The sequence below is a fragment of the Cyprinodon tularosa genome, unplaced genomic scaffold (genome assembly GCF_016077235.1).
Source record: "Cyprinodon tularosa strain WSP-4 unplaced genomic scaffold, ASM1607723v1 ctg310, whole genome shotgun sequence".
NCBI lineage: Eukaryota > Metazoa > Chordata > Actinopteri > Cyprinodontiformes > Cyprinodontidae > Cyprinodon > Cyprinodon tularosa.
This window is the reverse complement of record NW_024039020.1, coordinates 1,353,416-1,368,602: the sequence shown is the minus strand read 5'-3', so window position 1 is coordinate 1,368,602 and position 15,187 is coordinate 1,353,416. Positions and strand designations below refer to the sequence as shown.

General features: G+C 39.7%; 2 protein-coding genes across 5 annotated transcripts; one reads left to right on the top strand and one right to left on the bottom strand.

The window, feature by feature from the left end:
- Window positions 1-929: 929 nt before the first annotated feature.
- Window positions 930-7,548, top strand: msl2a (MSL complex subunit 2a). The gene is made up of 3 exons (XM_038292341.1): window positions 930-1,955; window positions 3,800-5,187; window positions 5,946-7,548. The coding sequence occupies exons 1-3, from the start codon at window positions 1,814-1,816 to the stop codon at window positions 6,246-6,248; spliced, it is 1,833 nt and encodes a 610-aa protein (XP_038148269.1). The 5' UTR covers window positions 930-1,813; the 3' UTR covers window positions 6,249-7,548.
- A 1,402-nt stretch (window positions 7,549-8,950) lies between these two features.
- LOC119788185 (tumor necrosis factor ligand superfamily member 10-like) lies at window positions 8,951-14,919 on the bottom strand. 4 transcript variants are annotated; one of them, XM_038292375.1, is made up of 6 exons: window positions 14,692-14,918; window positions 13,221-13,340; window positions 12,835-12,871; window positions 12,601-12,720; window positions 10,059-10,291; window positions 8,951-9,976 (listed from the first exon to the last, which is right to left on the bottom strand). In XM_038292375.1, exons 1-6 carry the CDS (start codon window positions 14,803-14,805, stop codon window positions 9,767-9,769), a joined length of 834 nt encoding a protein of 277 aa, XP_038148303.1. In that variant the 5' UTR covers window positions 14,806-14,918; the 3' UTR covers window positions 8,951-9,766. The 4 variants fall into 4 exon arrangements, with proteins under 4 accessions (XP_038148303.1, XP_038148302.1, XP_038148305.1 ...); XM_038292374.1 differs by having other exon boundaries at window positions 13,221-13,346; window positions 14,692-14,916; XM_038292377.1 differs by lacking the exon at window positions 12,835-12,871 and having other exon boundaries at window positions 14,692-14,919.
- Window positions 14,920-15,187: the final 268 nt, after the last annotated feature.

Genomic DNA, 15,187 nt, shown 5'->3' with positions numbered 1-15,187 from the left:
ATATGTCAGGCCAATACTAAAATAGAAATGAATAAACTTCTCCGATTGATGGTCTGTTAACTTCTTCTTCTTCTTCTTCTTCTTCTTCTTCTTCTTCTTCTATTTAATGGCGGTTGGCAAACAACTATGTGGTGCAATACCGCCACTAACCAGCAAGGAGTGTGGATCGCAAAACGTTTGCAAGATCTCGCAATACTTTTGCGAGATCTCGCAAAACGTTTGCAAGATCTCGCAATACTTTTGCGAGATCTCGCAAAAGTTTTTTTTTTCCTCCATGTCCCTTTAGGGGCTCCGTATGTTTCCACAATTCTGGTTATAAGGACAGTAAATAATATTTCAACTCATTTTCTGATATTTAAATTAAGAAAAATGCAAGCAGTAACTGGAATATTTTTTTATTTTTTATTCTCATATCTAAATTCTCGTTGATACGCATAAATTGGATGCAACTTTAGGCTTCAACGCCACTCTGCCAGTCAAAAGCAACATTTGTGAGATTCTGCTGTCTGAAAAATAGGTTTAAGAGGCAGCTATATTGAATAATTTTATATTATATAATATATAAACAAACAGAAAGAATAGTTACTTAAAATTGCGTAAAGCAATTAATATTCAATAATTAATTAATATTCAATGCCAAAAGAATACTTTTCCTGAGCTGTAAACTAAAAAAAAATCCACAAATACAGACTTTTGTCTCATAATTTTTACTTTCAAAACTGAGTTTCTAATTTTTCTTATCCTTAATATTTTAACAATTTTATTTGTTATAATTTCTCTCAACCTTACCAAATACAAAAGAGATTATTTTTATAATTTTGACAATAAAAATATCAGGGAAGAGAAAAAAAAAGAAAAAAAAAACAGAAAGCAAAGAGGAGGATAGGGAAACAAGAAAACGTGACCGTAACCAGGGTAACTACGGCAAGTCTCGCGTGATATGCGTGCCTTTCCAGAGAGGGGCTGGTGTGAGGGAAAAGTGGTTAATCGTACGATTGATGCACTTATTAAAATACAGCAAATTAGCCATGGTTAGGTCGCCGCTTTTCACGCATTTATGCAAAGCGTACATCAACTGCAGGGCTTCGGGTTGCAGCTCGCATATTCCTTTACTGCGTGACGTATAAAACGTTCCTAGTGTGCAAGTGATACGGTTAAATCTCCGCTAGCTATGCTAATGCTAACTCCTTAGCTTTGTTTACATATATTGCGCGCCTGGTGGATAATATCCGATCACACAAATTGGAAATTTTTTGCTTTAGTTCGTTATCTGTCAACTCATTCATAAGGTAATGGCATTGCGCATTAAATAGATATCATGATCATTGCTGAGTATCAGCTATTAAAGCGTTTTGCTGAATATTAAGCTAACGTTAGCAATAACATGCTAACCTTTTTTTTTTTATCTCCGCTCGTTCGATCATGCGGTTTGATGCTAGCCGATAAGTTTCCTTAGACGTGCTTCTTGTAATGACTTGGGGTCTTATTCCTCTTACTTTATATCCATAAATTATGAACTTAAGGAATTTATTGATTAAAAAGAAAATATCATTAAACAAACTGGTGATGCTAGCTGAAGCTAGCCACCTGCTGAGCTAGCCAACATTGTTCGCTTTCAGTGAGACGTCTACAGAATGCTCATCATTTCACATTGTGTCCACAATTGATTGATATCCTAGTCTGCGTTGAGGTGGTACAGTGGCTGCTAGCTGCAACATTAGCCCTTTATTTTTATTTTTTTAATCCAAGTTGGCTGGCTGTGGATACTGTGCTTCGGACGGCGTTTCCCCCAGGTGCTGGGTAGCGCATCATTATGAATCCGGTGGACGCAACCGCGCTGTATGTGTCTGCCACCCGGGCAGTGCTGCAGTGTGACCCGCTAAATCCTCACACCTTCACAGAGATGTACAAGCAGTTACCCTTCTTCCGTCAGTCTCTGGCATGTGTTGTCTGTGGTAAGCATCCTTAATATTTATGCTAGACATTAGTCTTCCCATATATAGATTTAAAGCACTTTGTAGTCACACATTTGGGGATTTTAATCGTAATACTATGGGTAACATTGCCTTCAATTCTCGTGGGTCTGTGTGAAGATGCTGCAGTTCCCACTATTTCCCACTACTGCGGTTTCCCTAGCAACCAAGGCTGAGAGAAGCTCATCTGTCCTATAGATAAGACGGATGACTGCTGTTTTGCTCGTTGCATAGCCATGTGGTTTTGGTGAGGCAGACTGTGTGTGGTAACAAGTAGCAAAGCAAAAAATAACACATCTTAACAGGTTCTTGCAAATCTTATGAATTTATGGGGGATATAAATTAGATTTCTTTCTTTTGATAGATTCTAATCAGCGATCTGAATCCCTAAATCCATTATTTACACCAAAACTATGTTGTGGTTTGTAAAGGCATGACACGGAAAGTGCTTTGTGAATATTTGTTCTTTAATGTATAATAATTATGAATAGGAATTATAGATAAATCAATGGTGGTACCAGCCAGGAACATTTGCACCTTTTGCATATCTGGATTTAGTAGTATTTTATCAGATATGTTGGACTTAAGCGAAAAAAAAAAAAAAAACTCGAAGCGAAAGTTAACAAGCTAAAGGTTGGATATAGTGATCTACTGATTGATTATTTTTTAAAAGCCCTATCCTGTTGATACCAATCTTAGCCTCCCCTGACTTCCTTTTGAAATCCATGAAATACATTAAGAACAAGATACTACATGATTTCTACAGCACAAATATATGATTATTTTGTTTTATGAAGACAGCCTTTATAATAAAATAAACAATTGACTATCAGAGAGAGATTCCTACTAAAACTTATCACGGTTTAATAACTATTATACGTCTCAACAGAACAGCTAACATAGGTTCTTTCTACACACAGTTGAACATTTTGAAGTAGGGCTGCAGTGAAAGATTATTTTGGAAATCAATTAATGTGTCAATTATTTTTCAATTAATCAATCCGATTATAGAAGCGGATAGCAAAAGGTTCCTTATACAGACTTTTTACAAAATTACACCAGGTGAAACCAAAACTTTTCCACTTGGGGAGTTCTGGATAGAGCAAATTGGCACACACAAAATATATTTTTTTACAATTTTGGTATAATGGCTGCTCAAGGTGGGTCACTCTGTCAGCTAGATTCATGTTTTAAAGTCTCTACACTCCAGTTAAGGATTAATTGATTACTAAATTAGTTGACAATTACTTCAAGAATCGAATCATTCAATAAGTTGTTTCAGCCCCAGTTTGAAACAAATGTTTGTTTTTATTTTTTTATTAGCAATATTTGATTTTAGATTACTAAATTTTTTTTTTTAAAGCAGCTCTATTTGTTTTTTTTTAGCACGAGTGAGATGTGACTATACATTCAGCACCTTAAGCAGTCTGTCCATCTCATTTGATAATTAATTATTTATTAGCACAGCTCTCAAACTACTAGAGAATTGCTGTTTCTGAACTGAACTATCAGTATCTACAACAAGGACACAATTATCTGTCATTTTAAAGAGATTTTTGCCTCTTGTTACTTTTTCTACACATTTAGTGAGGTGAAGACATTGGGCATTAGTAAGTGGTAAAATCACACACTTTGTTTACAATTGTTACTGGACATTTAACTGACATTACAGAGGATTTCAAACGCGTCATAGCTGGATGTAGGATAGAGATGAGATGAGACAAGGCGGCTTTCCCGTTTCATTCCTTTGTTGATATCTGCATGCATGTACTGTTAACAATCTAAATACGTGTAAACAATAATTATTGTTGTTGTTTTGGATTCAGGTAAACTCCTTGAGGATCCCATTTCCCCAACACACCCAGAGTGTCAGCATTACGTCTGCTTGGGCTGCAAAGGCCAGAAGATGCAGATGAGGTCATCGTGCAGCCGCTGCAAAGACTATTCCTGCTTTCAGGAGAACAAGCAGCTGTCTTTACTGGTGCAGTGCTACAGGCAGCTCTGCCTCTATGTAACCCATTCACCACTTCTTCAGTCAATCAGCAGCCACGTGGGAGGCTCCCCAGAGGTCATGGCCTTGTTGGAGGAGGTGCTTATGTCCCACAAAGAGGAGTATGAGCATCAGGAATCAGCAGAAGAGGATGTAGGTCAGTCTGCACCTGAGTCTCTAACACCCACAGAGGCACCGCCTGCTCCTGCAGAACTCTCAGCCATTCCTCAGAGCTCCTCCTCGGAGCCTCTCTGCTTCAATGGACCGCTGGATTGCAATGGAGAAGCACTGGAGGATCCGTCTTCTCCTGAGCTGGAAGTATGTGAGGTGGTAGAAGAGCAGCAGCATCTGGGTCTGTCTGTGTCTGAAACCACTGGGAGCAGCTTCGAACTGGGTCTGAGCACTGCACCTTTAACCCCAACAATAGGCACTGTGTGCTCACTCAGGGAAGGGGAACCTAATACCAGGGAGGTGGAGGAGGGGGAAGTGTTGCTTCTCAGCGTGGAAGAGGTGTTACAAACGCTGGATCCCCTTCAGCCTGATCGAGACACTCTTCACGTGAACCCAGATAGGACGCACATAGCCACAGACAAAACGCACACTCATATGTACATACAGCTGGACGCAGCCCACAACTACACACAGATTCACACGGACAGGACTCACATGGCAGCACACCGCGCCGCTCACACGCACTCCTCTGCCTTCGAGCCTCCTCCTGCCTCCAAACCGCCACAAGCCAGGCCCACCCGGAAGCGGTCCCGTTCGGAGAGCGACAGGGAAAAGGTGAACCCTGTTCCCATCACCTCCATCCTTCAAGATTCATCTCCTCAATTACTCACTCCGAGCCCTTCACACATGCTGCATACAAAGCTTCCCATGGCTTCCCTCACCGTACCTGCGCACACATACTCATCTGTTCCCAACGGCGCGTTCCCCAAGCACAGCCGCCCCACGCAGAATCACAACAAAGGTGCCAGAAAACACGTGGACCCCAACTCTAAGAAGGCTCACACCAAGGCCCGCAGCACCGGAGGCTCCAAGACGAAAGACCGGAGCAAAGATCAGCGGCCGATGCCAGGCTGTGTGCTGCCAACGCCACCCGTCAGACCTGCCTACAAGAAGCCAGTGGAGAAGAAGGGCTGCAAATGTGGCAGAGCTACCCAGAATCCATCAGTTTTAACCTGCAGGGGGCAGCGCTGTCCATGTTATTCGAACCGGAAGGTAAGATCACTTTTTAGAATGGAGATGTTTTATCTTTAAACCTTTGGGGTTTGTGTTTATGGAGCCTCTAACACTGCACATCTGTCCAGTGGTGGGCTACTGTCACAGGGTTGTGTGCAAATATTCCTTCGATGAAATATCAGCAACAATAATCCATTATGGGAAAAACAAATTCTGATCTTTCATGAACACATAAGAATATCCTTAAAAGTTTGTTTTTTTTCTGGGTCAATTTCTACTGGCAGAGCTTTCAATGGTCCTGTCTGATCTAAACGTCACGAGAGACACCAGACACAATGATGCTGACAAGACAGATATTAAAGCAGCCTATGTAAACACTCTAGGAGTGTCCCAAGCTGATAGGTTCACCCTCAACACGAATTATGCAGCATTTCAACACGAGATTAGAGGCTGTATGCTACATGAATGACGTTTTCCACAGCTGACTTCTGTGTTTAAATCCTTTTATATTGCTGGGATTTTCTATTAATGCAATATTGTTTTTAATTAAATATAAGCCATAATCATGAACATGACATAAATCTTTAAATATATCACTCTCTGGAATGGAGCTGTATATTATATGTTTTTGTTACTGAATAATTTGATATTTGTATTGAAAGGGTTTCCAGTTGATCTTAATTAGGTTTTAACGAAGCTGGTGTCCGCCCTGAGTGGTAAATTGATGTGGAACATTCTGCAGCTACTGTGCAGTACTTCTACAGTCTGGGTTCACTAATTTCTGCCATGTTTTCCAGGCGTGCTTGGACTGTATCTGCCGAGGCTGCCAGAACTCCTACATGGCCAACGGCGAGAAGAAGCTGGAGGCGTTCGCCGTGCCAGAGAAAGCCTTGGAGCAGACACGTCTCACCCTCGGGATCAACCTGACCAGTATCACGGCGGCCGCGGCGCTCCGCAACCCGGCGACCACCAGCATCCGCACTAACACCCTCCTCAACGTCGCCACAGCGACAGGGACCCCAGTGACCACAGCTTTTCTGTCCGCCACCCCCCCGCAGGATCCTAACTTTGACGACAGCCTGGAGCTGCTGATTGGCTAAAAGGCAGGAAATCCCCCCAAAAAACAACAGATTGGTGCTGATTGAATGTGACGGCTGATCATTGACCTGTTACCCCTCACTCCTCTTCCTCCAAGGGGACTCGGGTCATGGCAGCTATGTGTCTATCCTGTTCTATAACCTGCTGTTTCTCTGTACTGGAAAACGCTGACTAGTGAGATTAGCATGGGTGTGCCAAAGCCTCCGGTATCGTGCCTGTGCACTGGTGTGTATCGTTGTCAGTCTGTAGGTATAATCTGTTCCAAGGATGTTCTGTACTTCACAGGTGCTTTTTGTTTTGCTCATAGACTACAGAGTTACTGTAAGAGGCAATAGAAACCCATTCCAAGTTTTGTTTGTTTGCACACAAGTATGTGCAAGTAAAAAAAATATTAATGAGCATCATTTCATCACAATTTCATTTCATCACATTTCTACCATTCTGTTATCCCTATTATTATAAAAGGCATTATTTTATCATCAGAACCCAGACTCATCATGGTCACAGTTTGATCATAAAATCAGACTAAGCTACGGATCATCCACTCTGCCTAAATCCTGTCAGCTGTTTGGAAAACCACGTTAACAGCCTACATTTTGCTTCCCCTGAGATCAGTCTGATGAGGTAGTTTGTGAGAACTTGAGAAACACCTGTTTTGGTCGTCATGGCAATAAGAGAAGGAACGGAGAGACTCACTGCTCTTAACCTTATTTTTTTCTTTCCCAGTTACTGAAAAATAACCACACCCCTGACATGTCTATGTAGGTAAAATGAAGCCATAGTTAATCAGCAACACCCCCTCATCCTCACACACACCTTGTGTCCTGATTAATCAGAGATTATACCAAATTATTTTTGATACTGTCAGAGGTTTGGTATCCATGTTTAGTTTTTCAGTTCTATCACAAACATTTCAAGAGGCTGTCCATTATCAGTGTTTGTGTTTACTGTCTCAGCTCTGACTACATGCCAGTCAGTCCAGCATTGGTGACCAAAAAGAAAAAACAATTGACCGAAGAGAAAAACTCACCTTTTTTCTCCTCGTGGACCAGGAGAGTGGCAGGCGGACTCCAGTATGATCAGCAAACATGTCCTATCTTCCCGTGTGCGCTCATTTCAAAGGATGTATTCGTTTCGGGCATTACTTGAACCTCTAATTTTGTGTTTTTTTTTTTGTTTATATATATTTTCTTTTGCAATGTAAAATAATATCTTGTTTGAGGAGGAACAATTATTGCTTAAATATTCACTGCCATATTATGGTGACATGTAACACAACATGAATAAAAAGATAGTTTTTTACTTTTTCAGCTTTGTGTGTTTTACTGTGTGTAAAGAGGTGATCTAGGTAGTTTTATGTTTGGGTGAGTGTTACTGTGTAGAGCGGAGGTCTTCAACAGGGAGTCCATGGGGGTCGTGAAAGTTTTGGATGGCTAGACTTCTTAATAGTCCCCCTGCAGTTTTTCCACTAACTGAAATTTCTTTAAATACACATTAACAAATTCAAAACACTGCAGTAAACAGATAAATGAAGGGAGAGGATGTATTTCAGTCATCAACGCACACTTTCAGGGAAACACAGGAGCTCTTTCAAGCTGGGAACCGTTTCATTCACAACACCTTTCCCATCAATGAGGAATCAGAATCAGAAATACTTTAATAATCCCAGGGAGAAATTACTTTTGTTACATTACTCCATCTTTAATAGAGTGACTAAAGGACCAGTTTGATATAACACAATTTCATAAAATATATATCATTAGGGGGTCCCTGCTCCATCTTGCCATCAGTTTGGGGGTCCTTGGCTTGGAAAGCATTGACCCCTGGTGTAGGGGGTCAGATTAATCGATTGAAATAATACTCAGCTAATTTAGTAATTGATTAATCATTAACTGGCGTATAGAGGCTGTAAAACATACCTTCAGCTGACAGGGTGACTTAGAGCAGTAATTATACCAAAATTGTGGGAAAAAAAAAAAAACATTTTGCATTTAAGGTAAAAGTTTCTGTCACTATGCTCTATCCAGAACTCAAGTGGAAAAAAATTGTTTCACTTTTGATTTTGTAAAAAGTCTTTAGGGAACCTTTTGCTAACCGATTATTAATAGAGTTTCAACCTGCATTCGCTCATCACGGCTATATAACTCAGTAATTCTGGGCTTTTATGGATTCATTTCACTTTTTTTACAGAGTAACTCGATAAAACAATATAAAAACTCGATTTTTAAAGATAGCAACTCATTCATTTTTAATTAGCTTTACTCCAAAGTGTAAGCTTCTAATATCAAGCTGTCCAACAATGGCTTCCAGTGTCATCCCATTAGAATGCTTAAAAAATGTTGTGAAACTAGATTTCATCATGGCCTCATATAAAAAAAAAAATAATATATATATATATATATATATATACCAATGATCTTTTAACTTGTAAATAAATCAACCCAAAAACTACAAATCCACTGTGTCCAGTGTAATGGAAAGAGGACAGAAGACCAGTTCTGATGCAAAGAAAGAAAGGACACTTTCAAGCTTAACTGAAAATTGCAACTTCAGATACCTTATCTACCCTTACCAGATATCTTACCTATGGTAAGATCCCAACCGTCAACCGTGGTGGTGGCAGGTTTTTTGGGAAAAGGGAGGATGGATTGGACCCAAGAGTCAGCTTAGTATCAATAAAACACCAATTTAAATTATAAAAAAAAAAAAAAATGTAATATCCAGCTTGAATTGTGAATGGCTACAGAAACACGTTTATCTGCAGCTGGCAAAGGGACATTTAACACCCTATAGGTTCTGCAGGTGCAGGGACATATTGGGGTCCGTATTTATTGATCTAATGACAAAAAGTTCCAACTATTAGTATAATCAGTCCATCCTAAAAATGACCTGTTTAATGCACCAAAAGCCGGTAGTGGATATGTGAATACATTATTAGAATTAGTAAAAGAACTGAAAAAAAGGTTTGTATTGTGGCTCAATTGGTCCGCAAATCATATCAGGAATGTGATGCTTGAGAAAATGGAACAAACAGATTATACTGAGCTCAAAATGAATTATAGATTTACTTTACACCCTGAGAAAAAAGCACTTAAGCTCAGATAAATCCAACCAGTATCAGTTAACAGGAAACCATTCCATATATGAAAACAGTTTTTTGAGTCCATAAAAAGAAGTTGTGCAATTGCACAGTAAAGTCTATTTGGTCAATTGCTCAATAGAAACCAATTCCAATGGTTGAAACCCAATTTTAGTGCTTCTCAGACATAATCCACATGTTCTGGTTTTCAGCCATTGCTGCACATGAACTGTGTTCATAGGTTCCTGCCGGAATGAACGTGCTGCATGAAACAGCTCATCTCTGCTACTTTTTAAAGAGGCGGTGTGTCCTGTTCTCTTCAGCAGCTTAGATCCCTGCAGCTCTTCAGAAGAAGTTTCCTTTAACATTCTTCTTATTTGCCAGTCCTGTGTCTTCACATAGCGACTGCTACGGTTTCTGTAGAGAGCTTCTGTTACTCTTTTAGTCCACCAGAAAAGCTCCAAAGTAGCTCGCCCTCCCGTCCATCTCCATGGCGCTGGCGTTGCTCACAGTGACAAAAAGGCGGTCAGCTGGTTGCAGAAAGGCTGAACCGGCTTGATGGAGAGAGAAGAGGCCCTGCTCCTGGCCCCGGGGCCAGCACACACTCCGTGAAGATTTCATCAACAGGATGGGTCCTGTGTAGGAACTCATCTGCAGTTAAGATCAAACAATAGTTAAAAACCCTCTCTGACATTTCCACCTCTCATTTTCTAATGATGCAAAAAGCTTGAACCTTTTTATAAATGTACTGGACAAGTTCTGCTCCCTCATCCTCCGTTTCTTCTCCTTCCGTCTCTCCAGCTGAAGGAAGTCTGAAGTAGGTCTGGGCATAAATATAGTACAGGCCTGCTCTTGGTACCAGCAGCTCCCCTCCTTTAAGCTCCATGTTCTGCAGGAAGGACAGACCTCTCTGGCCCTCCCACGCTCTGATGCGTTCACCGGAGTACCCCCTGCTCCTCCGTGGGCCTGCAACAGCACCAACCATAGCATTTCAGAAGCTCTTCTCTGTCATCAAAGATCGTTTGAGAATGCAAATTTAAGTGTAAACAGTCCTTATGGAAGTAAAGTACAAAGAAAAGCAAGACTTGCTCATGCAGTTTACAATTTTACAATTTATGCCTAAAGAACAGAGTGTACCTTTAGAAATATTGTAAATTTGAACTACAAGAGGCACACAGATGTCCTCAATTATACAGTACAGTAGCAGCCATTCAAAATGGCCGTTCTCAGTCAAACACCAGCCGAATGGCAGCCCACTTCCCTGCAGCTCCCAGCCAAATCCCCTCCAACTTCCTGCCACTGGCCTTCTCCTGGGCCAACATATTGTTTTACTCTGACTCCACCCTTTCACTGAATTACAGGGTCTTCCAGGAGATAACACTTCTCTTTAGATCTTAATGTCCACAAATCAGACAGATAGAATACTTTAGGTAAAAGATTGACGTTTCAAAAGGAATTATAGGGGACCAGCCAAGGGCCCATAAAGGAAAGTGGGGAAATATTGAATGGCTACTGCTGTATCTCACAGCAGAGAGTACACCCCTCATATTTTCTTAAATACTGTGTTATATCCGTTTCTGGGAAAATGTAGCCAGAGTACCACTTTTCTAACATTTTCAAAACATATTATTTTCTGTCCCCTAAAAATAACTTAAGTACTTTAAAATAAGGAAGCATGAATGTTGCACAACAACGTCTTGAACCCGTTATGTATTTTAGCAAATGCAATGTGACAAAAATAAAGAAGTGAGGGGGTATTCTACTGTCATGTGACTCACTACAATTTGGATCCTAATTGTCAGGTTGGTTTTACATTGTTCCATAAGAACAAAGACTATCAGTATGCACTGTCAACTTTCCTGGTTAAGTGGTAGAGTACAGGTTGGCTTGCAATTCGACAATTTTGTTTTAGAAACATTGTCTCTTCTTTTTTAGCTGTTGTCTTATATAACCAGATTTTCAGATGTGAACAGGTTTATTTCTTTATGACAAGGTCAGCTAATGGTGGTCAGATGATCCAAAGTCAAATGCCTTAAAGAGAACAGTTATTTATCGTGCCATCAGTTATTGGAATAACTGCCCACTGAATATCCGTGAACTGAATAGTAAAGTATCTTTTAGTTATTACTTGAGAATGCACTATTTACATTTCAGAGTTGTGAATTAACATATATATTGTATAAAACTGAGAAATAATGTAATGGATTTGAATGTAAAACTTATTGGAATGATTTCTGATTACTTAATTTTTAAGTGATTTCATAATTAAGGAATTTTTGTTTTGTCTTGTGGACATCAAGAAGAATAGCTCATCCCACTTTTGGTGACACCTAATGTAGATCTTTTTTAAAAATAAACAAAAATTGAGTCACCACAAAAAAACACCCTTCATATTAAAACCAACAGTATTGTGCAAAGACTGAGGGCTAACCAAAGGGGATTTTTTTCTTTCTTTTTTTTTTTTTAAAGAGGAAAACACAACAGAAGGAACGAAAAATTCAGCCTTTAAAACAAAAGATCATACATTAGAGATGTTCCTTAAGTAATAAAATCAGGTACAAACTGGCATTTTGCAGTTGTTGTAAAAAGAAGGAAAAAAACTGTCAAAAATGACACCCAGCTGTATAAGACTACTTTCAACAGTAGCGGATAAAGCAGTGAAATGCTGCCTGATTACTGGATTTTTTTATTTTTATTTTTTTAGAACAAAGGCAAATGATAATAATCCTCATTTTGTTTGAATCTAACAGCAGGTAATTTCCCATATTTGATATTTGACAGACAGTTACTGGCTTCAGAAACTATGCATAGCTTGGATGGTCAAAATGAGCAGTACAATTAAAAATCAGCATCATACACATTTTTAGCGAGCCAGAGGGTATAAATACAACAATTAAATATGGAAGTTTAACCTGAATCAAATCTGAAGAAACCTGATTTATTACAAATTTTCCATGTGCAATAAGAAGGTTAACTGGGACAGTGTCTTTCTTAAAGCAGAGCCCTGCTATTTTCATGGTTGTTGAATGGAGGCTGCACATCTGCAGGTCCTGACAGACCCAGGTATGAGGAGGTAACCGAGTCTGAGCAGAGTGGATGCCTTGAAGCTAAATCCTCACCTTTTGCCTCGTAAAGAGGAGGGCTTATATGTGGGTGAGGATTGTCAATACCTCTGCTGAGGAAGAATCCTTTTTTACAGTCCTTCAGTTGGACTTTTAATGACTCCATTTGAGCATAAATGTTTTTGCCTCCAGCTGCAATAAACTAATCCTTACTCTCTGCTGCTGCTGGAGACCTTGGAAGTGAAGCAACACCGGTCACATGTGCAGCAACTTTCGGAAGAGGCACCCCACGGACCCCGGGGCCCAAAATAGGAAGCACCCCCGTCAACTTATCTGCAAAAAAAACACACAGTCAGAAAAAAATAGACAATAGTCTCCACAGGGCATTTTTACTGGGGAAAAGTCACACAAAAGCCTGTTATAAGTCAATGAGGGAATTGTTCTTACTTCTGGATATCTCCCTTTGGAATCTGTCTGCAATCTTCTGCATGGAAACAGATGGAGGCAGAGGAAAAAGTAAATGAATTGGTCTACACGTTATCTATTATCCCAAAGACAATGGCGTTTTTAACTAACTAAATCATTTTCATAATCTATAAAATCCCCAGAGCCACTAAAACCCCTCAGTCATCCAAATAGCTGTCAGATTATGCTCCAGATATGGAGCTGATTTTAAGCTTTTCTTCAAAGTTAGGTCCTTAAAATTCAAGATCACTGAAATAGATGTTCCCAATGATGGCCATTCAGTGCTTTAAAGAAGCTAAATTAGGGGAAAAGGCTGAATTAAATGGCTATTAATATCAGGAATGTTGGCAAGAAGTTTGAAACAAAACCTTCTCGATGTGGTGGTGGAGCTGCTGCTTGACCTTCCAACAGGGGTCGCTGCTTTTTCTGCCCTTGGCTCCTGAATCCTGGAAGTCTGAATTGGTCAGACAGCTCAGCGAAAAACTCTCCTGCATCTTGAAATTTAAAATAACTCAGTTACTGTTAATAAAGCGGCAGGATGGGGTATCTTCAGCCACATAGTAGATGCAGACAGTGAAGTTAATATATTTAGTCATTACTGTAAATGTAAAGCCTTTTGTGTGATCTATTCTGTTCCCTTAGCTTGTTAGGTTTAATACATCTTGTACTGCTTTAGTTTTAGTCATGTACATCTTCAGGTTATTACATAACAAGTCAACACAAAGTACTTGACAATAGCAAAGCAGAGAGTAAATACGTATTTTTTCACTTTCTTTTTAAATATCTGAAAAGTGTGGCATGCAGCTTCTGTTTAAACTTAATAAACTTAAAAGTTAAACCCTGTGCATAAGAATTATTGTATAGGTCACCTAAATAATAAATATAGTCAACTGATATTTCAATATCTCAGAAATTAAAATATGAAATGGAGCACCATTCAGTGCATCTGACAATTAAAGTTATGGCCTAAAGCAGCCAAGTTCAACCATATCTTTATAGGAGCTGCAGAGATGTATAAACAGGAGGCGGTGGATACATATGCAAATGACCCATCCTTGGTATTTTATTGGTAAAATAATAAAAAAAAATAATGACCTAAAAGTAAAAAAAAAAAAAAACTAAACAAAAATTGCTACTGTCTGTGCACATTGCAAAAAATAAAATAAACATGCATGCTGTTTATACACTATTTCCAGTCTTTCACTTTTGTAGTAACCAAACCAAGAAACATGCAACAAGCTGCAGTTTCTATTTGCCACCAGCCAAACAGTTTCAACCCGCATAAACAAAACACGTAGTTGACTTTTAATTGGTCCCAGGTGTGATCGATAAAACACAGGCATATATTTCTAGACTCAGCCAATCAGAGCCCAGAACATGATTTACATGATTTTTTTTTTAATCAGAGGCGTTTCACCACTTGTCACAAACGCCTCGCTGACCTTCGATACGTGTTGCTCTTGTGCGCCACAACCTATTCAGTCTGAACAAGTCTCATTTCCTCCTATTGTTTTATATTATCTACTCGCCATACAGTCTTTTTTTGGGGGGGGGATTTTGTCCGGTGTTACGCAGAAATTCCCACATGATCGTGAGGGACCTAAACATGTCGTCACGCTTCTTATGTTTAATAAAGTCATTATGGTGCGTTTATTTAAATAGGGAAAAAAACATTCTACGTCATATGTGGATGTAAAGGAAATGTTTTCGATAGGTTTGATGAAGTTACATGTCTGTGCCTTTATAGACGGGTTTATTTATTTCACAGGTAGTCATTTTAATGCAGCAATTAAACGCTGCAAACCTGATGCATTAAGTCGAACAAAACGCATGTCTTACCGTGTTCAGGACTTTGTTGAAGTACAGAAAGCTTATGGCCACCGCGACGGTCTGCAAGAGGATAGCTGCGAGGATAACGAGGCCAAGGCATTGAAGGGAGACAGAGATGGCCATATCACGCAGAGTGGAGATAAGTTTGGAGAAGTCAGAAATCACTCCCAGTCACAGCAGAGCAAGTTTGGTCAAACACCTCTGCCTTTCTGCAGGGAAGCAACAGGGTGGGGGGCGGACACAGTATGGAGGTGGAGCAGAAAGGAGGTTTGCAGGGATTCAGCTTCCTCAAGTTGTCAGTGTTATTAAAAAGATCCAAGTTTGGAGCATTTTCACTGCTTCTGTCTTTTTATGCAGCAGATCAAATTTAATCTCTATATGTGTAAGAGATATTTTAGAAGATTTTCAGCTCCAATGGGAAACATTCTACTTCAGTTTCAGCAGGGCAGCATGTTTTCCAGCTTGTTTACTGTCATTAAACTGTCACAAGTATAGAATAACGAAA

Bases quoted from the DNA above. Each gene is read 5' to 3' on its own strand.
- msl2a (XM_038292341.1), top strand. From the start codon at position 1,814: ATGAATCCGGTGGACGCAACCGCGCTGTATGTGTCTGCCACCCGGGCA. The intron at 1,956-3,799 runs GTAAGCATCCTT...TTTTGGATTCAG, and splicing joins TCTGGCATGTGTTGTCTGTG to GTAAACTCCTTGAGGATCCC. The intron at 5,188-5,945 runs GTAAGATCACTT...CATGTTTTCCAG, and splicing joins CATGTTATTCGAACCGGAAG to GCGTGCTTGGACTGTATCTG.
- LOC119788185 (XM_038292374.1), bottom strand. From the start codon at position 14,805: ATGGCCATCTCTGTCTCCCTTCAATGCCTTGGCCTCGTTATCCTCGCA. The intron at 13,347-14,691 runs GTAAGACATGCG...TTAAATTTCAAG, and splicing joins TCAACAAAGTCCTGAACACG to ATGCAGGAGAGTTTTTCGCT. The intron at 9,977-10,058 runs GTTCAAGCTTTT...TCTTAACTGCAG, and splicing joins TCCAGTACATTTATAAAAAG to ATGAGTTCCTACACAGGACC.